Source organism: Engystomops pustulosus, chromosome 2 (genome assembly GCF_040894005.1).
Source record: "Engystomops pustulosus chromosome 2, aEngPut4.maternal, whole genome shotgun sequence".
Lineage (NCBI taxonomy): Eukaryota > Metazoa > Chordata > Amphibia > Anura > Leptodactylidae > Engystomops > Engystomops pustulosus.
In genome coordinates this window covers 1,074,704-1,100,763 of record NC_092412.1, presented here as the reverse complement: position 1 = coordinate 1,100,763, position 26,060 = coordinate 1,074,704, and the positions used below count along the sequence as shown (strand labels likewise).

General features: G+C 52.3%; 2 protein-coding genes across 4 annotated transcripts in view; one reads left to right on the top strand and one right to left on the bottom strand.

Annotated features, from left to right (window-relative positions):
• The first annotated feature begins 277 nt into the window (after positions 1-277).
• Positions 278-7,423, top strand: LOC140117131 (uncharacterized). The gene is made up of 2 exons (XM_072133584.1): positions 278-322; positions 6,162-7,423. The coding sequence occupies exon 2, from the start codon at positions 6,190-6,192 to the stop codon at positions 7,315-7,317; it is 1,128 nt and encodes a 375-aa protein (XP_071989685.1). The 5' UTR covers positions 278-322; positions 6,162-6,189; the 3' UTR covers positions 7,318-7,423.
• A 1,004-nt stretch (positions 7,424-8,427) lies between these two features.
• Positions 8,428-26,060, bottom strand: part of HPX (hemopexin) — a 212,049-nt gene continuing 194,416 nt past the window's right edge. For 2 of the 3 annotated variants that reach the window (XM_072133582.1, XM_072133581.1), the window contains 9 exons: positions 15,345-15,415; positions 15,055-15,132; positions 14,785-14,927; positions 11,263-11,416; positions 10,815-11,027; positions 9,715-9,831; positions 9,515-9,645; positions 8,838-8,991; positions 8,428-8,746 (listed from right to left, as the gene is read on the bottom strand). In XM_072133582.1, coding sequence (XP_071989683.1) covers positions 8,529-8,746; positions 8,838-8,991; positions 9,515-9,645; positions 9,715-9,831; positions 10,815-11,027; positions 11,263-11,416; positions 14,785-14,927; positions 15,055-15,130 — 1,206 coding nt within the window. In that variant the 5' untranslated portion in view covers positions 15,131-15,132; positions 15,345-15,415 and the 3' untranslated portion in view covers positions 8,428-8,528. The remainder of the gene's footprint in view (positions 8,747-8,837; positions 8,992-9,514; positions 9,646-9,714; positions 9,832-10,814; positions 11,028-11,262; positions 11,417-14,784; positions 14,928-15,054; positions 15,133-15,344; positions 15,416-26,060) is intronic. The other variant, XM_072133583.1, reaches the window with a different exon arrangement.

The following is a 26,060-nucleotide window of genomic DNA, read 5'->3' as shown; positions in this document are numbered from 1 at the left end:
GACCTCTGGCCCGGGGGACTGTAGTGGTGGAGGACCTTCTCTCGTTCTGTGACTGGTGGGGGTTATGTTTAGGTAGTTTTGGGGCACATTCTCTCCTGCTGCCATAACCTAGGACCGGTCAACATGAACGTGGTGGAGAATGTTCTGGTTGATGTACATGTGGTTATGCGACCTTTCTCAATGTCACCTTCTGGAAGGATATTCGGGCAACCAATGAGAGACAGCTCTATTGTTCTCTGGTATCGCCCACCAGAAAACTGATAAGATTCAGATATGAAACAGAATCAACAGCTAAATTACTGACAACAGCTTCCCGGAGCAGGTGAGATGTGATCTCTGTATATATGGGAAAATGTGGATATAGGATCTGTGCAATGTATATAATGGATAGATTGATCAAGTCCATGCAGGGCTGAGGTGTGATGTATGGCTCTATAGATCCGGTCCATACAGACAGGTGAGATGTGGATGAGATCTGTGGACAGGTGAGATGTGATGTATGGATCTATAGATCCGGTCCATACAGACAGGTGAGATGTGGATGAGATCTGTGGACAGGTGAGGTGTGATGTATGGTTCTATAGATCCGGTCCATACAGACAGGTGAGATGTGGATGAGATCTGTGGACAGGTGAGATGTGATGTATGGATCTATAGATCCGGTCCATACAGACAGGTGAGATGTGGATGAGATTTGTGGACAGGTGAGGTGTGATGTATGGGTCTATAGATCTAGTCCAGTGGTGGCGAACCTATGGCACGGGTGCCAGAGGCGGCACTCAGAGCCCTTTCTGTGGGCACCCGGGCCATCACCCCAGCGCACCAGACCAGACTCAAACAATCTTCCTGCAGTTCCAAGAAACTTAAAAGATGCTGCTTTCAGTCATATTTTGATACTGACTTCGCTACTTGGGACTGTAGGAAGAGGGAGAATTAGACAGGGTCGAATTATTTTTGGAGGACCTCCTGCTGGCCCCACAATTCTCTATGTACAGAGGGGAACTGGAAAGCAGCTAAAATGATGAAAATTTTCCATCTTTCTACTGTGTTGGTGTCCTCAGGAGGCTGATATGATTGAAAGTTGTTGAACAGGGAGCAATAAGTTACTGCTTTAATATTTGGTTGGCACCTCGCGATAAATGAGGGGGGGTTGGGGGTTGCAGGTTGGGCACTCGGCCTCTAAAAGGTTCGCCTTCACTGATCTAGTCCATACAGACAGGTGAGATGTGGATGAGATCTATTGACAGGTGAGGTGTGAGTTATGGTTCTATAGATCTAGTCCATACAGACAGGTGAGGTGTAGATGAGATCTGAGGATGGGTGAGGTGTGATGTATGGTTCTATAGATCCAGTCCATACAGACAGGTGAGGTGTAGATGAGATCTGAGGACAGGTGAGGTGTGATGTATGGTTCTATAGATCCAGTCCATACAGACAGGTGAGGTGTAGATGAGATTTGTGGACAGGTGAGGTGTGATGTATGGTTCTATAGATCCTGTTCATACAGACAGGTGAGATGTGGATGAGATTTGTGGACAGGTGAGGTGTGATGTATGGGTCTATAGATCTAGTCCATACAGACAGGTGATGTATGGTACTACAGATCCAGAGAGGTGAGGTGTGATGTATGGTTCTATAGTTCTAGTCCATACAGACAGGTGAGATGTGGATGAGATCTTTGGACAGGTGAGGTGTGATGTATGGTACTATAGATCCAGAGAGGTGAGGTGTGATGTATGGTACTATCGATCCAGTCCACGCAGACAGGTAATGTATGGTACTATAGATCCAGAGAGGTGAGGTGTGATGTATGGTTCTATAGATCTAGTCCATACAGACAGGTGAGATGTGGATGAGATCTTTGGACAGGTGAGGTGTGATGTATGGTACTATAGATCCAGAGAGGTGAGGTGTGATATACGGTTCTATAGATTCGGTCCATACAGACAGGTGATGTATGGCTCTATAGATCCAGCCTATACAGAAAGGTGATCTGTGATGTATGGTTCTATAGATCCAGCCTATACAGATAGGTGAGGTGTAGATGAGATCTGTGGACAGGTGAGGTGTAATGTATGGTTCTATAGATCCAGTCCATATAGACAGGTGAGGTGTAGATGAGATCTGTGGACAGGTGAGGTGTGATGTATGGTGAGATGTGTGGACAGGTGAGGTGTAGATGAGATCTATGGACAGGTGAGGTGTTCTGTATGGTTCTATAGATCCGGTCCATACAGACAGGTGAGATGTGGATGAGATCTGTGGACAGGTCAGGTGTGATGTATGGTGAGATTTGTGGACAGGTGAGGTGTAGATGAGATCTATGGACAGGTGATCTGTGATGTATGGTTCTATAGTTCTAGTCCATACAGACAGGTGAGATGTGGATGAGATCTGTAGACAGGTGAGATGTGGATGAGATTTGTGGACAGGTGAGGTATGATGTATGGGTCTATACAGACAGGTGAGATGTAGATGAGATCTGTGGACAGGTGAGGTGTGATGTATGGTTCTATACAGACAGGTGAGGTGTGGATGAGATCTGTGGACAGGTGAGGTGTGATGTATGGGTCTATACAGACAGGTGAGGTGTGATGTATGGGTCTATACAGACAGGTGAGGTGTGATGTATGGTACTATAGATCCAGTCCATACAGACAGGTGAGGTGTAGATGAGATCTGTGGACAGGTGAGGTGTGATGTATGGTTCTATAAATCCAGCCCATACAGACAGGTGAGGTGTGATGTATGGTTCTATAGATCCGGTCCATACAGACAGGTGAGGTGTGATGTATGGTACTATAGATCCAGTCCATACAGACAGGTGAGGTGTAGATGAGATCTGTGGACAGGTGAGGTGTGATGTATGGTTCTATAAATCCAGCCCATACAGACAGGTGAGGTGTGATGTATGGTTCTATAAATCCAGCCCATACAGTCAGGGGAGATGTGGATGAGATCTGTGGACAGGTGAGATGTGATGTATGGGTCTATAGATCCGGTCCATACAGACAGGTGAGATGTGGATGAGATCTGTGGACAGGTGAGGTGTGATGTATGGGTCTATACAGACAGGGGAGGTGTGATGTATCGTTCTAAAGATCCAGTCCATATAAACAGGTGAGGTGTGATATTTGGTTCTATAGATCTAGTCTATGAAGACAGGTGAGATGTGGATGAGATCTGTGGACAGGTGATGTATGGTTCTATAGATCCGGTCCATACAGACAGGTGAGATGTAGATGAGATCTGTGGACAGGTGAGGTGTGATGTATGGTTCTATAGATCCTGTTCATACAGACAGGTGAGGTGTGATGTATGGTTCTATAGATCTAGTCCATAGAGACAGGTGAGGTGTGATGTATCGGTTCTATAGATCTAGTCCATACAGACAGGTGAGATGTGGATGAGATCTTTGGACAGGTGAGGTGTGATGTATGGTTCTATATATCCGGTTCATACAGACAGGTGAGGTGTGGATGAGATCTGTGGACAGGTGAGGTGTGATGTATGGTTCTATAGATCCAGTCCACATAAACAGGTGAGGTGTGATATTTGGTTCTATAGATCTAGTCTATGAAGACAGGTGAGATGTGGATGAGATCTGTGGACAGGTGATGTATGGTTCTATAGATCCGGTCCATACAGACAGGTGAGATGTGGATGAGATCTGTGGACAGGTGAGGTGTGATGTATGGTTCTATAGATCCGGTCCATACAGACAGGTGAGGTGTGATATTTGGTTGTATAGATCTAGTCTATGAAGACAGGGGAGATGTGGATGAGATCTGTGGACAGGTGAGGTGTGATGTATGGTACTATAGATCCAGTCCATACAGACAGGTAAGGTGTAGATGAGATCTGTGGACAGGTGAGGTGTGATGTATGGTTCTATAAATCCAGCCCATACAGACAGGTGAGGTGTGATGTATGGTTCTATAGATCCGGTCCATACAGACAGGGGAGATGTGGATGAGATCTGTGGACAGGTGAGATGTGATGTATGGGTCTATAGATCCGGTCCATACAGACAGGTGAGATGTGGATGAGATCTGTGGACAGGTGAGGTGTGATGTATGGTTCTATAGATCCGGTCCATACAGACAGGTGAGGTGTGATATTTGGTTGTATAGATCTAGTCTATGAAGACAGGGGAGATGTGGATGAGATCTGTGGACAGGTGAGGTGTGATGTATGGTACTATAGATCCAGTCCATACAGACAGGTGAGGTGTAGATGAGATCTGTGGACAGGTGAGGTGTGATGTATGGTTCTATAAATCCAGCCCATACAGACAGGTGAGGTGTGATGTATGGTTCTATAGATCCGGTCCATACAGACAGGGGAGATGTGGATGAGATCTGTGGACAGGTGAGGTGTGATGTATGGTTCTATAGATCCGGTCCATACAGACAGGGGAGATGTGGATGAGATCTGTGGACAGGTGAGATGTGATGTATGGGTCTATAGATTCGGTCCATACAGACAGGTGAGATGTGGATGAGATCTGTGGACAGGTGAGGTGTGATGTATGGGTCTATACAGACAGGGGAGGTGTGATGTATCGTTCTAAAGATCCAGTCCATATAAACAGGTGAGGTGTGATATTTGGTTCTATAGATCTAGTCTATGAAGACAGGTGAGATGTGGATGAGATCTGTGGACAGGTGATGTATGGTTCTATAGATCCGGTCCATACAGACAGGTGAGGTGTGATATTTGGTTGTATAGATCTAGTCTATGAAGACAGGGGAGATGTGGATGAGATCTGTGGACAGATGATGTCCACCATTATGGCTTACAGTTGCATATAAGGTTTAAACAGACACAAGGAAGAATTTTTGACTCTTCCTCCCTGCAATGTGTTTTATGTAATGAAAATACATTAGGACGTCTGATGCACCTTTGAGGGTTTGACGTCTGGACACAAATCTTCTTCTTCAAACAATCGGCTGTTTTCCATGTAGGTTTTGGGTCATTGTCTTGTCTCTTTATTTTGAGGTAAGGGAGGACTGTCCTTAGTTGTTCTAAAAAATATACAGGATACACCTTTGAATTACTTTGACCATCAATCATTAGAAGTCATCTAGACCAGAGAGGCAAGAAAGCCAAACCTATGTCCCTCCCCCAGGATCCAAGGCAGCAAAACCACCCTAAACAGCAATGCTTCCTCAACCCGGTATCCAGCCAGAAAAGCCACTACAAAATATGATACCTCTCCACCAGGCCCGAGACAGCAAAGCCAACCAAAATCATGATACCTTCCCCATCAGGACCTCAGACAGCAAAGCCACCCACAACTATGAAGCCTTCCCCACCAGGCCCTGAGACAGCAAAGCCACCCATAACCATGATACCTTCCCCACCAGGCCCTGGGAGAGCAAAGCCAACCAAAATCATGATACCTTCCCCACCAGGCTATGAGACCGCAAAGCCACCCATAACCATAATGCCTTCCCCACCAGGCTCTGAGACAGCAAAGCCACCCATAACCATGATGCCATCCCCTCCAGGCCCTGAGACTGTAAAGCCACCCATAACCATAATGCCTTCCCCACCAGGCCCTGAGACGGCAAAGCCACCCATAACCATGAAGCCTTCCCCACCAGGCCCTGAGACAGCAAAGACACCCATAACCATGATGCCTTCCCCATCAGGCTCTGAGACAGCAAAGACACCCATAACCATGATGCCTACCCCACCTGGCCCTGAGACAGCAAAGACACCCATAACCATGATGCCTACCCCACCAGGCCCTGAGACAGCAAAGCCAACCAAAATCATGATACCTTCCCCACCAGGCTATGAGACCGCAAAGCCACTCATAACCATAATGCCTTCCCCACCAGGCCCTGAGACAGCAAAGCCACCCATAACCATGAAGCCTTCCCCATCAGGCTCTGAGACAGCAAAGCCACTCCAAAACATTCAACAGGCTTTGGATCACTTGTATTAGGAATTATTGCATAACTTCAAGCTCACTTATTTTATGCAGCTATATCCTGTCTATACTATACTATAGATGTTCTATATAAGCTATTCCCGATACAGTTTTGTATCTCGATTAGGAAATCATAAACTGAATGTGTAACTAATCTATAGGCATCGTGTAAGAGATAACCCTTTAGTCTCATGATTGTTTTCTTCCATTTTCTTTGAAGGCTGAATAGACCACAGAAGGTCCTCATCATGGCTTTATTCACTAAGGCGTGGGAGTCGGTGGGATTCCTGCAGGCAGTAAACTCAGTGGTTGTGGGGCTTGTGGCTCAGATCAATGACTCAGCAACCACTGAGGAAATTGAGTTTGTCAAGAAGACCTTGGAGTCTATTGACCGACAGTATGCCATAGGAAAGGGCTTGATGAACGACTGTGACATCACCAGGTGTGAGGACGACATTGTGGTCGTGTACCAGCAGCTGGCTACCGTTGTCCGTGCAGCAAAGTCTTACAAAGACAAAGAGAAGGAGGTGTTCACACAGTACGTCTACGACTACAAGATCGACAGGCAACTGAATGCACTGTACAATCGTCTCCTCGGCGTCTCTGTCCTGGCAAATCAGGTCACTCTGCTGCAGCAGGTCATCAGAGACCACCACCCGCGCCGCTGGGAGATGATTGCCTTCTGCCAGCAGGTGAATTTTGTCTTGGCCACTGGCCTGCTTTGTCTTTTTGTCCATGGGTCTCTGACTGGAAGAGATACCCAACTCATGATGGGAAGATGGACGGACAAGATGTCCGTTCTCTACAAGAGAATGGAAGACACCTCTAGAGATTGTGCTGCGTACTTCAAGGAGCAGGCCCAGGAGGATGTGGAGAAGTATTTACCCCTCAATGAGTCATTACCTGATGACGAGAAAGCGTTGTCCATATTAAAACTACTAGAGAAGAATTATGACTGGCTGCGCTGGGCAGTGATGGTCTCTCGTTCATCGAAGGATAAGGCAGAAGAGGTCTTCGTGAAGGGGAGCTACATCTCAGTCCAGGGGGATTGTGGTACTCAGGTAGTACTGAGTTATAGTGAGAACCCGGTCTCTCTGGACAAGGGAAAAACCAACCAGCTGATAGGTGAGCTGGAGTGGAAGCTCCCAAACCCTCCGCCAGATGTCTATGCCAACATTGAGGCCGATCCCAGCTACGCCAAGAGATACCTTGCCCAGCGCATGCTCCAGAAGCTGACGGAAGGCCTCAGCAGGGGCGTTACTGTACACACAGTGCCTGGGAAACTGGAGATGGCCAGCAACTTCCCTCCGGCCTCCTATGTCTTGTACGAGTATAAGCACCGCATGGCCTCTGGTACAGTGTGCATCTTCGGCTGAAGGGCTTTGTTGTATCTCATCGATATTATACATTATGAACGACTACTGTGTCTTTTCTTTTTTATTGAAGTCTTGATCTTAACAATAAAACCAATGTATATTTTCACTTCCACGATCTGGTCTTTTAATGTAGCTCTCAGGTCCCTTCATGAGAAGACTGTGTCTAGAGACACCTATTGGAGGTTGTCATTGTCCACCCATTACTAAGGGGGTGACCAAACCTTAATACAGGCATAATGGGTGTGAAGTCTGAATACGCAGGAGTGATAAAGACAGGAGGCCGAGGCACCGGAGCCTCGTCACATCCAGAAGCCACCATGTGGGTTCCACACATTAGCCCCAGTATGAACGGTTGTATTTTGTGGCCTTGAGTATTTGAGGTTTGTCAATCACATAAGATGAATATTGGAGAACCCATCGACACATATGGAGGTGTCCTGACTCTTTAATGGCTAAGCCCTTTATCATATATTTGGGTGGCTTGGTGGCTCAGTGGTTAGCATTATAGCCTTGCAGGGACTCATCTGGCAAGTAGCGCTGCATAATCTGTGTGCACTATTCATATAAAGGAATTATTATGATCAAGGGCGATGGGCCGCAGGCTGGGAGTCTCCAGCTGATAAGGGCTTGTTCCTCGTGACTTTGTACCTGCCAAAGTCAAGCTGATTAGGTGTGTATAGTCTGGAATAGCTGGAATTCTGTCCAAAGATCCAAAGAGGTCCAGATCTAAAGGGTTCAGATCATTCTGCCTCCCTATCACCATATCCTAATGTATAACATGGAGGGGATCCCCAGCTCTTACCATGAAGATACAGAATCTACGGGGTTAATAACTGCAGCTTTATCTGCCAGAAACGGCGACTGAAGTCAGAGCCCCCTTATTATAAACAGGGGCTCTCGTTAATTCATGTGTGGGGGTCTCCTACTCCATATTCCACTAACTAAGAAGATATTCCCCATCTTTTATGGTTTCTCTATTGGGACTTTGAGATCATCAGCTCCAAAACATTGGTCTCCTGAAGCCTTGGGCCATGGCAGGCGTGACTGTCCAGGGGGCCGGGGGCCCCTCTATGGTTACCGCCATACGAGTCCCAGAACAGCAGAGTGGACCAGTATCAGGCAGTTTATTGTCCTGTAACACATAACATCAGTCCCCTGTGTACAGCATAGTATATATATATCACATCCATGTCTGAGTTGTGTACGTGGTCCTAGCAGTCCAGGAAGTATGAGGCAATGGTCCCAGGGGCCGGAGCCGTGTTGGTGGAGAGCAGCTCTCCTACGTCCTTGTAGTGGTAGAAGGATGGACCATGGATGAGATACAGGCCGTGAGCGTTACACATGGCACTGTCCACCTCACTGTGGATGATGGTCTCGTCTTCTCCAGAGCGTCTGCGCGTGTTGAGGTCCACCAGGGTAAGACGGTTGCCTACAAGACATGAAGAGTGGTCAGTGGGTCGACACCAACTTCTATAGTTACAGAGCAGCTCCCCCCATTACTTGGTAGGAGAATCACTTACCTCTGATGAGATACAAGTCGCTGGAGTGCGGGCAGGTGAAGGCCGCATCCACTGCCGTCACCCCACTCACCTCCCACTCCTCCTCTATGGCCTTCGGATATCCTGCAACCGGGATGTACATCTGATCCGACAGGTAGACGGTCACCTGGGAACCCTACAGGACAGGGAGGTCACTCATCGAAATGTAGTCACCGGGGCAGAGTGTCCATCACCCAACTCCAAACCAACCAACAACACAAACATAAACCCAATAATCTTTATACCCCCCGTCACGCAGGCTTTATACCCCCAATCACCCAAACTTCATACCCCGCTCCATTATGCAAGCTTTATACCTCAACCCCCATCATGCAGGCTTTATACCCAGCGTGCAGGCTTTATACCCCCATCACACAGGCTTTATACCCCACCCCCCTGGTGCAGGCTTTATACCCCGCCCCATCACACAAGCTTTATACCCCGCCCCATCACGCAGGCTTTATACCCCTCATCTTGCAGGCTTTATACCCCACCCTCCATGGTGCAGGCTTTATACCCCCATCACGCAGGCTTTATACCCTCCCCCAGCCATCACGCAGGCTTTTACCCTCCCCCAGCCATCGTGCAGGCTTTTACCCTCGTTACACAGCCTTATACCCCATCTCATGTTATTCTAGCAGACCCCATCACCAACACACTTGTATAAAATACATGCGGTGCTCATGGCTGAAGGCAGCGTCCACCACTCCTTGCAGGTTCCTCCATGTGTGACTGAGGGGCCAGGCGTGCCAGCCATCCTTACTGCTATCCAGACGGAAGTACCAGCCCCCTAGAACAAATAAGGAACATTAATAAGCCAATGGCCCCGCCCCAGATTACAGTCCCCCCACCCTTCTACCTCGAAAGGCGTAAATCCGGGACTTGTCATCCGAGCAGAAGGCCTCAAATGATCTATTGCTGCAGCGGTCCTTGATGGCCATAAGGGTGGCATTCTGCCTGGTCTCATGCCCGTGCCCTAGGAGGAGAACCAAGGCCCTCAATGAGGTTCTGACAAGGAGGAATCATCTTCTGGACTGAATGATGAGTGGTCAGATTATAGGATGTGCTCCAGACGGAGGAGCTTTATCATGAGTAGTCCCTCACATGATGGTGGAGCTGAGTGTCCTGGCAGAGAGGGCCTGTCCTATGTGCTCCAGATTGAGGAGCTTCATCTCTAGTAGACACCAACATGATGGTGGAGATGAGGGTTCTGGCAGAAAGGGCCAGTCCTATGTGCTCCACACCAAGTAGCTTCATCTCTAGTAGACACCCACATGATGGTGGAGCTGAGTGTCCTGGCAGAGAGGTCCTGTCCTATATGCTCCAAACCAGATTGAGGAGCTTCATCTCTAGTAGACACCAACATGATGGTGGAGATGAGGGTCCTGGCAAAGAGGACCAGTCCTATGTGCTCCAAACCAAGTAGCTTCATCTCTAGTAGACACCCATATGATGGTGGAGATGAGTGTCCTGGAAAAGAGGGCCGGTCCTATGTGCTCCACACCAAGTAGCTTTATCTCTAGTAGATACCAATATGATAGTGGAGATGAGGGTCCTGGCAGAGAGGACCTGTCCTATGTTCTCCAGATTGAGGAGCTTCATCTCTAGTAGACACCCACATGATGGTGGAGATGAGGCCTTATTAAGGAGGACCTATCCTATGTGTTCCAAACTGGATAGTAGCTTCATATCTATTAGACATCCATGATGGTGGAGATGAGGGTCCTGTTAAGGAGTGCCTGTCCTTTGTGCTCTAAACTAAGTAACCATATCTCTAGTAGACACCCATATGATGGTGGAGATAAATGTATTGCCAAGGAAGACCGGTCCTATGTGCTTCAGAATGAGGAGCTTCCTCTCCAGTAGACACCAACAAAATGGTGGAGTTGAGGGTCCTGACAAGGATGATCTGTCCTATGACAGCGTTTCTCACTCCATCCCCTTTTCCCGGGTACTCACCCCTCCCTGGGCACCAGACAAAGTAATCTCTGGTGTCCAGCGGTCGAGGAGACAGGACCTTCCCGGTCACCGGATCAAATCTGGTAAAGTTGATGCCATTGAAGCAGTAATATCTCTCCAGCCACCTGACAGCCGCCGAGCAGTTACCGAGGGACCAGTGCCGCTGCTTGATGGGGGGCTCCTCCTCCGAGCTGTAGATATACACTGTGTCACCTGAAAGAGGGAAGGGCAGGTACGGCTCATCAAAAGCTCCAGGAGGTCCTACTTGGATGCTGTTTAGTGGTCTTGTCGCTGGGCATGGGTGTTATTGTCCCTACAGCCTAGTGATATTTTCCCTGGTGTCTAGTAGTGTTGTCCAGAGAACCTAGTGATATTGTTCCGAGCTTCTAGTTGTATTCTCCCTGGAGCATAGTCATATCCTCTGCTCTATCTCACCTCAGGGTCTCACCTTTAAAGAAAAGGACACTGTCAGTCCTGCACTCGCCCTGGTGACACTCCACTGCGGCGTCCAGGTGGTCTGGAATTCCAGGAAACTCTTTGCCAATGAGACGTGGGAAACCCTTCACCAGTTTTCCTTCATAGTAACTCCAGACCTGCTCCCCCTGAAACATCAAGATGTCAGACACCATGTTTTATGGTGACTTCATGCACAGGGGGCTCTATTGCTTCTCATTGTTCTATTATTGTCCCCCGACCAATGCCACTACAAGAGAGGTGCCCCCCGACCAGAGCCACTACAGGAGAGGTGCCCCCGACCAGAGCCACTACAGGAGAGGTGCCCCCCGACCAGAGCCACTACAGGAGAGGTGCCCCCCGACCAGAGCCACTACAGGAGAGGTGCCCCCCCCCCGCCCCCACAAGAGCCACTACAGGAGAGGTGCCCCCCCCCCGACAAGAGCCACTACAAGAGAGATGCCCCCTGACCAAAGCCACTACAAGAGAGATGCCCCCTGACCAAAGCCACTACAAGAGAGGTGCCCCCCGACCAGAGCCACTACAAGAGAGGTGCCCCCCGACCAGAGCCACTACAAGAGAGGTGCCCCCTGACCAAAGCCACTACAAGAGAGATGCCCCCTGACCAAAGCCACTACAAGAGAGGTGCCCCCCGACCAGAGCCACTACAAGAGAGGTGCCCCCCGACCAGAGCCACTACAAGAGAGGTGCCCCCTGACCAGAGCCACTACAAGAGAGGTGCCCCCTGACCAGAGCCACTACAAGAGAGGTGCCCCCTGACCAGAGCCACTACAAGAGAGGTGCCCCCCGACCAGAGCCACTACAAGAGAGGTGCCCCCTGACCAGAGCCACTACAAGAGAGGTGCCCCCCGACCAGAGCCACTACAAGAGAGGTGCCCCCCGACCAGAGCCACTACAAGAGAGGTGCCCCCTGACCAGAGCCACTACAAGAGAGGTGCCCCCTGACCAGAGCCACCACAAGAGAGGTGCCCCCTGACCAGAGCCACTACAAGAGAGGTGCCCCCTGACCAGAGCCACTACAAGAGAGGTGCCCCCCGACCAGAGCCACTACAAGAGAGGTGCCCCCTGACCAGAGCCACTACAAGAGAGGTGCCCCCCGACCAGAGCCACTACAGGAGAGGTGCCCCCCCCCCCCCGACAAGAGCCACTACAGGAGAGGTGCCCCGACCAGAGCCACTACAGGTGAGGTGCCCCCCGACCAGAGCCACTACAGGAGAGGTGCCCCCCCGACAAGAGCCACTACAGGAGAGGTGCCCCCCCCCCGACAAGAGCCACTACAGGAGAGGTGCCCCGACCAGATCCACTACAGGAGAGGTGCCCCCCGACCAGAGCCACTACAGGAGAGGCGCCCCCCCCCCCCCGACAAGAGCCACTACAGGAGAGGTGCCCCCTGACCAGAGCCACTACAGGAGAGGTGCCCCCCGACCAGAGCCACTACAGGAGAGGTGCCCCCCGACCAGAGCCACTACAAGAGAGGTGCCCCACTACAAAAGCCACTACAAGAGAGGTGCCCCCCGACCAGAGCCACTACAGGAGAGGTGCCCCCCCCGACAAGAGCCACTACAAGAGAGGTGCCCCCCGACCAGAGCCACTACAAGAGAGGTGCCCCCCGACCAGAGCCACTACAAGAGAGGTGCCCCCCGACCAGAGCCACTACAAGAGAGGTGCCCCCCGACCAGAGCCACTACAAGAGAGGTGCCCCCCGACCAGAGCCACTACAGGAGAGGTGCCCCCCCACCGACAAGAGCCACTACAGGAGAGGTGCCCCCGACCAGAGCCACTACAGGAGAGGTGCCCCCCGACCAGAGCCACTACAGGAGAGGTGCCCCCCCAACGACAAGAGCCACTACAGGAGAGGTGCCCCCGACCCGAGCCACTACAGGAGAGGTGCCCCCCCGACCAGAGCCACTACAGGAGAGGTGCCCCCCGACCAGAGCCACTACAGGAGAGGTGCCCCCCGACCAGAGCCACTACAGAAGAGGTGCCCCCTGACCAGAGCCACTACTGGAGAGGTTCTCCCCCCCCCCCCCCGACAAGAGCCACTACAGGAGAGGTGCCCCCCCGACCAGAGCCACTGCAGGAGAGGTGCCCCCCCCCCGACAAGAGCCACTACAGGAGAGGTGCCCCCCCCGACCAGAGCCACTACAGGAGAGGTGCCCCCCAACCAGAGCCACTGCAGGAGAGGTGCCCCCCCGACAAGAGCCACTACAGGAGAGGTTCCCCCCCCGACCAGAGCCACTACAAGAGAGGTGCCCCTGACAAGATCCACTACAAGAGAGGTGCCCCCAGACCAGAGCCACTACAGGAGAGGTGCCCCCCGACAAGAGCCACTACAGGAGAGGTGCCCCACTACAAAAGCCACTACAGGAGAGGTGCCCCCCAACCAGAGCCACTACAGGAGAGGTGCCCCCCGACCAGAGCCACTACAAGAGAGGTGCCCCACTACAAAAGCCACTACAAGAGAGGTGCCCCCCGACCAGAGCCACTGCAGGAGAGGTGCCCCCCCCTGACAAGAGCCACTACAGGAGAGGTTCCCCCCCGACCAGAGCCACTACAGGAGAGGTGCTCCCCGACAAGAGCCACTATAGGAGAGGTGCCCCCTGACCAGAGCCACTACAGGAGAGGTGCCCCCCGACCAGAGCCTCAATAGAAGAGGTGCCCCCGACCAGAGCCACTACAGGAGAGGTGCCCCCCGACCAGAGCCACAAGAGGAGAGGTGCCCCCGACCAGAGCCACTACAGGAGAGGTGCCCCCTGACCAGAGCCAATACAGGAGAGGTGCCCCCCGACAAGAGCCAATACAGGAGAGGTGCTCCCTGACCAGAGCCACTACAAGAGAGGTGCCCCACTACAAAAGCCACTACAAGAGAGGTGCCCCCGACCAGAGCCACTACAGGAGAGGTGCCCCCCCGACAAGAGCCACTACAGGAGAGGTTCCCCCCCGACAAGAGCCACTACAGGAGAGGTGCTCCCCGACAAGAGCCACTATAGGAGAGGTGCTCCCCGACAAGAGCCACTATAGGAGAGGTGCCCCCGACCAGAGCCACAATAGGAGAGGTTCCCCCCCCCCGACCAGAGCCACTACAGGAGAGGTGCCCCCTGACAAGAGCCACTACAGGAGAGGTGCCCCCTGACCAGAGCCACTACAAGAGAGGTGCCCCCGACAAGAGCCACTACAGGAGAGGTGCCCCCTGACCAGAGCCACTATAGGAGAGGTGCCCCCTGACTAGAGCCACTACAAGAGAGGTGCCACTGACAAGAGCCACTACAAGAGAGGTGCCCCTGACAAGAGCCACTACAGGAGAGGTGCCCCCGACAAGAGCCACTACAGGAGAGGTGCCCCCTGACCAGAGCCACTACAAGAGAGGTGTCCCCCGATCAGAGCCACTACAAGAGAGGTGTCCCCCGATCAGAGCCACTACAGGAGAGGTGCCCCCCGACCAGAGCCACTACAGGAGAGGTGTCCCCCGATCAGAGCCACTACAGGTGGTCCTCACCTTGAAGAGATATATCCTGTGATGCTCCAGTGGTGTCTTCTTGTTGTGGTTCCTGAAGGCAGCGTCTATGGGCCCCGTTAGACCGGGCCACGTTACATTTATATGTTGTGTTGGCCCCTGGAATCCCGTCCACTCCGAATCTCCTGAAAATCAAACCATTGGACGGTCAGCCCCTAACTCACCCCAAGTCCTGGCGATCCAGTGTGTCCTGCGCCCCTGGGCCTGGAGAAGAACCTACAAGGGGGCAGATCAGGGGCCAGTAGTATTTACCTCTGAAGTAATGCATCACCCCCTTATCATCCAATGTAATAGCGCCAAATCCTTCCTCTGTGCAGCGACCCGACATCCCTGACACCAAGACACAAACAGGAAGTGAGAAACAATGTGACTTATCAGTGATGTCATCAGCAGGGGGCGGGGCTGTGACTACCTCTCACACAGGATATACAGGCAGGGGGCGGGGCTATGACTACCTCTCACACAGGATATACAGGCAGGGGGCGGGGCTACCTCTCACACAGGATTTACAGGCAGGGGGCGGGGCTGTGACTACCTCTCACCTGGCAGGCTGTAGGCAGGGTCAGGATCAGGGTGAAAGTTATTTCCGGTATCATTGTGTTTCCCTTTTATCCTGCAATGAGATGGATGGTGTAATATGCAGTGTATGAGGGACCAGATATCATTATGTCTGCGCCAGTTTTTGTCTAACTTTGCACTAAAATGAATGTACAAACTGCTTGTGCAGGTATGTCAGGCTTCGAGGTTGTGGATCCTCTGGACCACTGAGGACGATGACACAAGCCGACACCTGGACCGGAGTATAAGTGGCCCCGGGTCATCACCAGAGCCGCCACAAAGCAGGATGGTCTTGTGCAGCGTGGTACCACCAGGTTGTTCCACAGGTGCGACTTGTCCGCAGTGGCAGCCGAGGTCGAGGTACAGAAACGGCAGGCAATCTCGTAGTCGGGGACAGGCAGGAGGTCAGGACGGGCAGCACAGGATCGGAGTCAGAGACGTAGCAATAGGTCAAGGCAGGCGGCAAAGGAGCGAAGTCAAAGGCAGAACCAGGGTCACAACGGGAATACACAGAAACAGGACAAGGCATAAGAAAAGCTTTCTCTAGGGCTCTAGGCACAAAGATCTGGCAGCGATCACAGGAAGAGGCAGTGGTAAATAGATTTACCTGAAATGGGCAGCGCCAATCAGGGGCACGCTGCCCCTTTAAATCTGCAGAAGCCGATGCACGCACGCCCTAGGAGTCGGGGACGCGCGTGCACGGCCGAAGATGGAGGAGCAGCAGCAGCCTGGACCGAAGAAGCCAGAGCAGGAGCCAGAAACCGTAAGTCGCAATTGCGGCGCGCTGGCGAGAGGCACGGGTGAGCCCCCAACCCGTGTTATGGGTCACGAGACCATCCGTGACAAGGTATTTATAAAGTGTTTGCCCAGTTTTGTGTTGCGGCTGCTCTGTATCCAATGTGCCTCAAAATTCTGTACCTGAAAGGGGCGCCTGGTGCAGAGTCAGACCGTGCACCACATTTATTACAACGGCTTTACAGAATTGTCACAACGTGTATAGTAAAAGTGCAGAGCAGCGGAGGGGGCGCCAGATAATGGAAACTGGGCCAAACATTCAGTAATCTGCCGTCCCTACACAGCAGAGAGGAGACTGCACATAGTACAGACTGCACAGGAGGAGGACACTGCACATAGTACAGACTGCACAGGAGGAGGACACTGCACATAGTACAGACTGCACAGGAGAGAGGACACTGCACATAGACCAGACTGCACAGGAGGGAGGAGAATGCACATAGTACAGACTGCACAGGAGGGAGGACACTGCACATAGTACAGACTGCACAGGAGGGAGGACACTGCACATAGTACAGACTGCACAGGAGGAGGACACTGCACATAGTACAGACTGCACAGGAGGGAGGACACTGCACATAGTACAGACTACACAGGAGGGAGGACACTGCACATAGAACAGACTGCACAGGAGAGAGGACACTGCACATAGTTCAGACTGCACAGGAGAGAGGACGCTGCACATAGTACAGACTGCACAGGAGGGAGGACACTGCACATAGTACAGCCTGCACAGGAGGGAGCACACTGCACATAGTACAGACAGCACAGGAGGGAGGACACTGCACATAGTACAGACTGCACAGGAGGAGGACACTGCACATAGTACAGACTGCACAGAAGGGAGGACACTGCACATAGTACAGACTGCACAGGAGGGAGGACACTGCACATAGTACAGACTGCACAGGAGGAAGCAGACTGCACATAGTAAAGACTGCACAGGAGGAGGAGACTACACATAGTACAGACTGCACAGGAGGAGGAGACTACACATAGTACAGACTGCACAGGAGGAAGCAGACTGCACATAGTAAAGACTGCACAGGAGGAGGAGACTACACATAGTACAGACTGCACAGGAGGGAGGACACTGCACATAGTACAGACTGCACAGGAGGGAGGACACTGCACATAGTACAGACTGCACAGGAGGGAGGACACTGCACATAGTACAGACTGCACAGGAGGGAGGACACTGCACATAGTACAGACTGCACAGAAGGAGGACACTGCACATAGTACAGACTGCAAAGGAGGAAGGAGACTGCACATAGTACAGACTGCACAGGAGGAAGCAGACTGCACATAGTAAAGACTGCACAGGAGGAGGAGACTACACATAGTACAGACTGCACAGGAGGGAGGACACTGCACATAGTACAGACTGCACAGGAGAGAGGACACTGCACATAGTACAGACTGCACAGGAGGGAGGACACTGCACATAGTACAGACTGCACAGGAGGGAGGACACTGCACATAGTACAGACTGCACAGGAGGGAGGACACTGCACATAGTACAGACTGCACAGGAGGGAGGACACTGCACATAGTACAGACTGCACAGGAGGGAGGACACTGCACATAGTACAGACTGCACAGGAGGAGGACACTGCACATAGTACAGACTGCACAGGAGGAAGGAGACTGCACATAGTACAGACTGCACAGGAGGGAGGAGACTGCACATAGTACAGACTGCACAGGAGGGAGGAGACTGCACACAGTACAGACTGCACAGGAAGGAGGAGACTGCACACAGTACAGACTGCACAGGAGGGAGGACACTGCACATAGTACAGACTGCACAGGAGGAGGAGACTACACATAGTACAGACTGCACAGGAGGAAGCAGACTGCACATAGTAAAGACTGCACAGGAGGAGGAGACTACACATAGTACAGACTGCACAGGAGGGAGGACACTGCACATAGTACAGACTGCACAGGAGGGAGGACACTGCACATAGTACAGACTGCACAGGAGGGAGGACACTGCACATAGTACAGACTGCACAGGAGGGAGGACACTGCACATAGTACAGACTGCACAGGAGGGAGGACACTGCACATAGTACAGACTGCACAGGAGGAGGACACTGCACATAGTACAGACTGCACAGGAGGAAGGAGACTGCACATAGTACAGACTGCACAGGAGGGAGGAGACTGCACATAGTACAGACTGCACAGGAGAGAGGAGACTGCACACAGTACAGACTGCACAGGAAGGAGGAGACTGCACACAGTACAGACTGCACAGGAGGGAGGACACTGCACATAGTACAGACTGCACAGGAGGAGGATACTACACATAGTACAGACTGCACAGGAGGAAGCAGACTGCACATAGTAAAGACTGCACAGGAGGAGGAGACTACACATAGTACAGACTGCACAGGAGGGAGGACACTGCACATAGTACAGACTGCACAGGAGGGAGGACACTGCACATAGTACAGACTGCACAGGAGGGAGGACACTGCACATAGTACAGACTGCACAGGAGGGAGGACACTGCACATAGTACAGACTGCACAGGAGGGAGGACACTGCACATAGTACAGACTGCACAGGAGAAGGACACTGCACATAGTACAGACTGCACAGGAGGAAGGAGACTGCACATAGTACAGACTGCACAGGAGGGAGGAGACTGCACATAGTACAGACTGCACAGGAGAGAGGAGACTGCACACAGTACAGACTGCACAGGAAGGAGGAGACTGCACACAGTACAGACTGCACAGGAGGGAGGACACTGCACATAGTACAGACTGCACAGGAGGGAGGACACTGCACATAGTACAGACTGCACAGGAGGAGGAGACTGCAAATAGTACAGACTGCACAGGAGGGATGAGACTGCACATAGTACAGACTGCAACGGAGGAGGAGACTGCACATAGTACAGACTGCACAGGAGGAAGCAGACTGCACATAGTAAAGACTGCACAGGAGGGAGGACACTGCACCCTCCATAGTACAGACTGCACAGGAGGGAGTACACTGCACATAGTACAGACTGCACAGGGGGGAGGACACTGCACATAGTACAGACTGCACAGGGGGGAGGAGACTGCACATAGTACAGACTGCACAGGAGGGAGGGCACTGCACATAGTACAGACTGAACAGGAGGGAGGACACTGCACATAGGAAAGACTGCACAGGAGGGAGGACACTGCACATAGTACAGACTGCACAGGAGGGAGGACACTGCACATAGTACAGACTGCACAGGAGGGAGGACACTGCACATAGTACAGGCTGCACAGGAGGGAGGAGACTGCACATAGTACAGACTGCACAGGAGGAGTACACTGCACACAGTACACACTGCACAGGAAGGAGGACACTGCACATAGTACAGACTGAAAAGGAGGGAGAAGACTGCACATAGTACAGACTGCACAGGAGAGAGGACACTGCACATAGTACAGACTGCACAGGAGGGAGCACACTGCACATAGTACAGACTGCACAGGAGGAGGACACTGCACATAGTACAGACTGCACAGGAGGGAGGACACTGCACATAGTACAGACTGCACAGGAGGGAGGATACTGCACATAGTACAGACTGCACAGGAGGGAGGACACTGCACATAGTACAGACTGCACAGGAGGGAGGACACTGCACATAGTACAGACTGCACAGGAGGGAGGACACTGCACAGAGTACAGACTGCACAGGAGGGAGGAGACTGCACATAGTACAGACTGCACAGGAGGGAGGACACTGCACATAGTACAGGCTGCACAGGAGGGAGGAGACTGCACATAGTACAGACTGCACAGGAGGAGGACACTGCACACAGTACACACTGCACAGGAAGGAGGACACTGCACATAGTACAGACTGAAAAGGAGGGAGAAGACTGCACATAGTACAGACTGCACAGGAGAGAGGACACTGCACATAGTACAGACTGCACAGGAGGGAGCACACTGCACATAGTACAGACTGCACAGGAGGAGGACACTGCACATAGTACAGACTGCACAGGAGGGAGGACACTGCACATAGTACAGACTGCACAGGAGGGAGGATACTGCACATAGTACAGACTGCACAGGAGGGAGGACACTGCACATAGTACAGACTGCACAGGAGGGAGGACACTGCACATAGTACAGACTGCACAGGAGGGAGGACACTGCACAGAGTACAGACTGCACAGGAGGGAGGAGACTGCACATAGTACAGACTGCACAGGAGGGAGGAGACTGCACATAGTACAGACTGCACAGGAGGGAGGAGACTGCACATAGTACAGACTGCACAGGAGGGAGGAGATTGCACATAGTACAGACTGCACAGGAGGAAGGACACTGCACATAGGACAGACTGCACAGGAGGAAGGACACGGCACATAGTACAGACTGCACAGGAGGGAGGACACGGCACAAAGTACAGACTGCACAGGAGGGAGGACACTGCACATAGTACAGACTGCACAGGTGGGAGGACACTGCACATAGTACAGACTGCACAGGTGGGAGGACACTGCACATAGTACAAACTGCACAGGAGGGAGGACACTGCACATAGTACAAACTGCACAGGAGGGAGGACACTGCACATAGTACAGACTGCACAGGGGAAAGGACACTGCACAGGAGGAGGACACTGCACATAGTACAGACTGCAATGGAGGAGGACACTCCACATAGTACAGACTGCACAGGAGGGAGGACACTGCACATAGTACAGACTGCACAGGAGGGAGGACACTGCACATAGTACAGAATGCACAGGAGGGAGGACACTGCACATAGTACAGACTGCACAGCAGGGAGGAGACTGCACATAGTACAGACTGCACAGCAGGGAGGACAATGCACATAGGACAGACTGCACAGGAGGGAGGACACTGCACATAGTACAGACTGCACAGGAAAGAGGACATGGCACAAAGTACAGACTGCACAGGAGGGAGGGCACTGCACATTGTACAGACTGCACAGGTGGGAGGACACTGTACATAGTACAGATTGCACTGGAGGGAGGACACTGCACATAGTACAGACTGCACAGGAGGGAGGAGAATGTTCATAGTACAGACTGCACAGGAGGGAGGAGACTGCACATAGTACAGACTGCACAGGAGGGAGGACACTGCACATAGTACAGACTGCAGAGGAGGAGGACACTGCACATAGTACAGACTGCACAGGAGGAAGGACAATGCACATAGGACAGACTGCACAGGAGGGAAGACACGGCACATAGTACAGACTGCACAGGAGGGAGGATACTGCACATAGTACAGACTGCACAGGAGGGAGGACACTGCACATAGTACAGACTGAACAGGAGGGAGGACACTGCACATAGTACAGACTGCACAGGAGGGAGGACACTGCACATAGTACAGACTGCACAGGAGGGAGGACACTGCACATAGTACAGACTGCACAGGAGGAGGAGACTGCACATAGTACAGACTGCACAGGAGGGAGGACACTGCACATAGTACAGGCTGCACATGAGGGAGGAGACTGCACATAGTACAGACTGCACAGGAGGGAGGACACTGCACATAGTACAGACTGCACAGGAGGGAGGAGAATGCACATGGTACAGACTGCACAGGAGGGAGGACACTGCACATAGTACAGACTGCACAGGAGGAGGAGACTACACATAGTACAGACTGCACAGGATGGAGGAGACTGCACATAGTACAGACTGCACAGGAGCGAGGACACTGCACATAGTACAGACTGCACAAGAGGGAGGACACTGCACATAGTACAGACTGCACAGGGGGGAGGACACTGCACATAGTACAGACAGCACAGGAGGGAGGACACTGCACATAGTACAGACTGCACAGGAGGGAGGAGACTGCACATAGTACAGACTGCACAGGAGGAAGAAGAGACTGCACGTAGTACAGACTGCACAGGAGGGAGGACACTGCACATAGTACAGACTGCACAGAAGGGAGGACACTGCACATAGTGCAGACTGCACAGGTGGGAGGACACTGTACATAGTACAGATTGCACGGGAGGCAGGACACTGCACATAGTACAGACTGCACAGGAGGGAGGACACTGCACATAGTACAGACTGCAAAGGAGGGAGGACACTGCACATAGTACAGACTGCACAGGAGGGAGGAGAATGCACATAGTACAGACTGCACAGGAGGGAGGACACTGCACATAGTACAGACTGCACAGAAGGGAGAACACTGCACATAGTACAGACTGCACAGAAGGGAGGACACTTCACATAGTACAGACTGTACAGGAGGGAGGACACTGCACATAGTACAGACTGCACAGGAGGGAGGACACTGCACAGAGTACAGACTGCACAGGAGGGAGGACACTGCACAGAGTACAGACTGCACAGGAGGGAGGACACTGCACATAGTACAGACTGCACAGGAGGGAGGAGACTGCACATAGTACATACTGCACAGGAGGGAGGAGAATGCACATAGTACAGACTGCACAGGAGGGAGGACACTGCACATAGTACAGACTGCACAGGAGGAGGAGACTGCACATAGTACAGACTGCACAGGAGGGAGGAGACTGCACATAGTACAGGCTGCACAGGAGGGAGGAGACTGCACATAGTACAGACTGCACAGGAGGGAGGACACTGCACATAGTACAGACTGCACAGGAGGGAGGACACTGCTAATAGTACAGACTGCACAGGAGGGAGGACACTGCACATAGTACAGACTGCACAGGAGGAGGAGACTGCATATAGTACAGACTCCACAGGAGGGAGGACACTGCACATAGTACAGGCTGCACAGGAGGGAGGAGACTGCACATAGTACAGACTGTACAGGAGGGAGGACACGGCACATACTACACACTGCACAGGAGGGATGACACTGCACATAGTACAGACTGCACAGGAGGGAGGACACTGCACATAGGACAGACTGCACAGGAGGAAGGACAAGGCACATAGTACAGACTGCACTGGAGGGAGGACACGGCACATAGTACAGACTGCACTGGAGGGAGGACACGGCACATAGTACAGACTGCACAGGAGGGAGGACACTGCACATAGTACAGACTGCACAGGTGGGAGGACACTGCACATAGTACAGACTGCACAGGAGGGAGGACACTGCACATAGTACAGACTGCACAGGAGGGAGGACACTGCACATAGTACAGACTGCACAGGGGGAAGGACACTGCACAGGAGTAGGACACTGCACATAGTACAGACTGCACTGGAGGAGGACACTCCACATAGTACAGACTGCACAGGAGGGAGGAGACTGCACATAGTACAGACTGCACAGGAGGGAGGACACTGCACATAGTACAGACTGCACAGGAGGGAGGAGACTGCACATAGTACAGACTGCACCGCAGGGAGGAGACTGCACATAGTACAGACTGCACAGCAGGAAGGACAATGCACATAGGACAGACTGCACAGGAGGGAGGACACGGCACATAGTACAGACTGCACAGGAAAGAGGACATGGCACAAAGTACAGACTGCACAGGAGGGAGGGCACTGCACATAGTACAGACTGCACAGGTGGGAGGACACTGTACATAGTACAGATTGCACAGGAGGGAGGACACTGCACATAGTACAGACTGCACAGGAGGGAGGAGACTGCACATAGTACAGACTGCAAAGGAGGGAGGACACTGCTCATAGTACAGACTGCACAGGAGGGAGAACACAGCACATAGTACAGACTGCACAGGAGGGAGAACACAGCACATAGTACAGACTGCACAGGAGGGAGGACACTGCACATAGTGCAGACTGCACAGGTGGGAGGACACTGCACATAGTACAGATTGCACGGGAGGGAGGACACTGCACATAGTACAGACTGCACAGGAGGGAGGACACTGCACATAGTGCAGACTGCACAGGAGGGAGGAGAATGCACATAGTACAGACTGCACAGGAGGGAGGACACTGCACATAGTACAGACTGCACAGGAGGAGGAGACTACACATAGTACAGACTGCACAGGATGGAGGAGACTGCACATAGTACAGACTGCACAGGAGCGAGGACACTGCACATAGTACAGACTGCACAAGAGGGAGGACACTGCACATAGTACAGACTGCACAGGGGGGAGGACACTGCACATAGTACAGACTGCACAGGAGGGAGGACACTGCACATAGTACACACTGCACAGGAGGGAGGAGACTGCACATAGTACAGACTGCACAGGAGGGAGGACACTGCACATAGTACAGACTGCACAGGAGGGAGGACACTGCACATAGTACAGACTGCACAGGAGGGAGGACACTGCACAGAGTACAGACTGCACAGGAGGGAGGACACTGCACATAGTACAGACTGCACAGGAGGGAGGACACTGCACATAGTACAGACTGCACAGGAGGGAGGACACTGCACATAGTACAGACTGCACAGGAGGGAGGAGACTGCACATAGTACAGACTGCACAGGAGGGAGGAGAATGCACATAGTACAGATTGCACGGGAGGCAGGACACTGCACATAGTACAGACTGCACAGGAGGGAGGACACTGCACATAGTACAGACTGCAAAGGAGGGAGGACACTGCACATAGTACAGACTGCACAGGAGGGAGGAGAATGCACATAGTACAGACTGCACAGGAGGGAGGACACTGCACATAGTACAGACTGCACAGAAGGGAGAACACTGCACATAGTACAGACTGCACAGAAGGGAGGACACTGCACAGAGTACAGACTGCACAGGAGGGAGGACACTGCACAAAGTACAGACTGCACAGGAGGGAGGACACTGCACATAGTACAGACTGCACAGGAGGGAGGACACTGCACATAGTACAGACTGCACAGGAGAGAGGAGACTGCACATAGTACAGACTGCACAGGAGGGAGGACACTGCACATAGTACAGACTGCACAGGAGGGAGGAGACTGCACATAGTACAGACTGCACAGGAGGGAGGACACTGACCATAGTACAGACTGCACAGGAGAGAGGAGACTGCACATAGTACAGACTGTACAGGAGGGAGGACACTGCACATAGTACAGACTGCACAGGAGGGAGGACACTGCACAGAGTACAGACTGCACAGGAGGGAGGACACTGCACAGAGTACAGACTGCACAGGAGGGAGAACACTGCACAAAGTACAGACTGCACAGGAGGGAGGACACTGCACATAGTACAGACTGCACAGGAGGGAGGAGACTGCACATAGTACAGACTGCACAGGAGGGAGGAGAATGCACATAGTACAGACTGCACAGGAGGGAGGACACTGCACATAGTACAGACTGCACAGAAGGGAGGACACTTCACATAGTACAGACTGTACAGGAGGGAGGACACTGCACATAGTACAGACTGCAAAGGAGGGAGGACACTGCACATAGTACAGACTGCACAGGAGGGAGGAGAATGCACATAGTACAGACTGCACAGGAGGGAGGACACTGCACAAAGTACAGACTGCACAGGAGGGAGGACACTGCACATAGTACAGACTGCACAGGAGGGAGGACACTGCACATAGTACAGACTGCACAGAAGGGAGGACACTTCACATAGTACAGACTGTACAGGAGGGAGGACACTGCACATAGTACAGACTGCACAGGAGGGAGGACACTGCACAGAGTACAGACTGCACAGGAGGGAGGACACTGCACAGAGTACAGACTGCACAGGAGGGAGGACACTGCACATAGTACAGACTGCACAGGAGGGAGGAGACTGCACATAGTACATACTGCACAGGAGGGAGGAGAATGCACATAGTACAGACTGCACAGGAGGGAGGACACTGCACATAGTACAGACTGCACAGGAGGAGGAGACTGCACATAGTACAGACTGCACAGGAGGGAGGAGACTGCACATAGTACAGGCTGCACAGGAGGGAGGAGACTGCACAT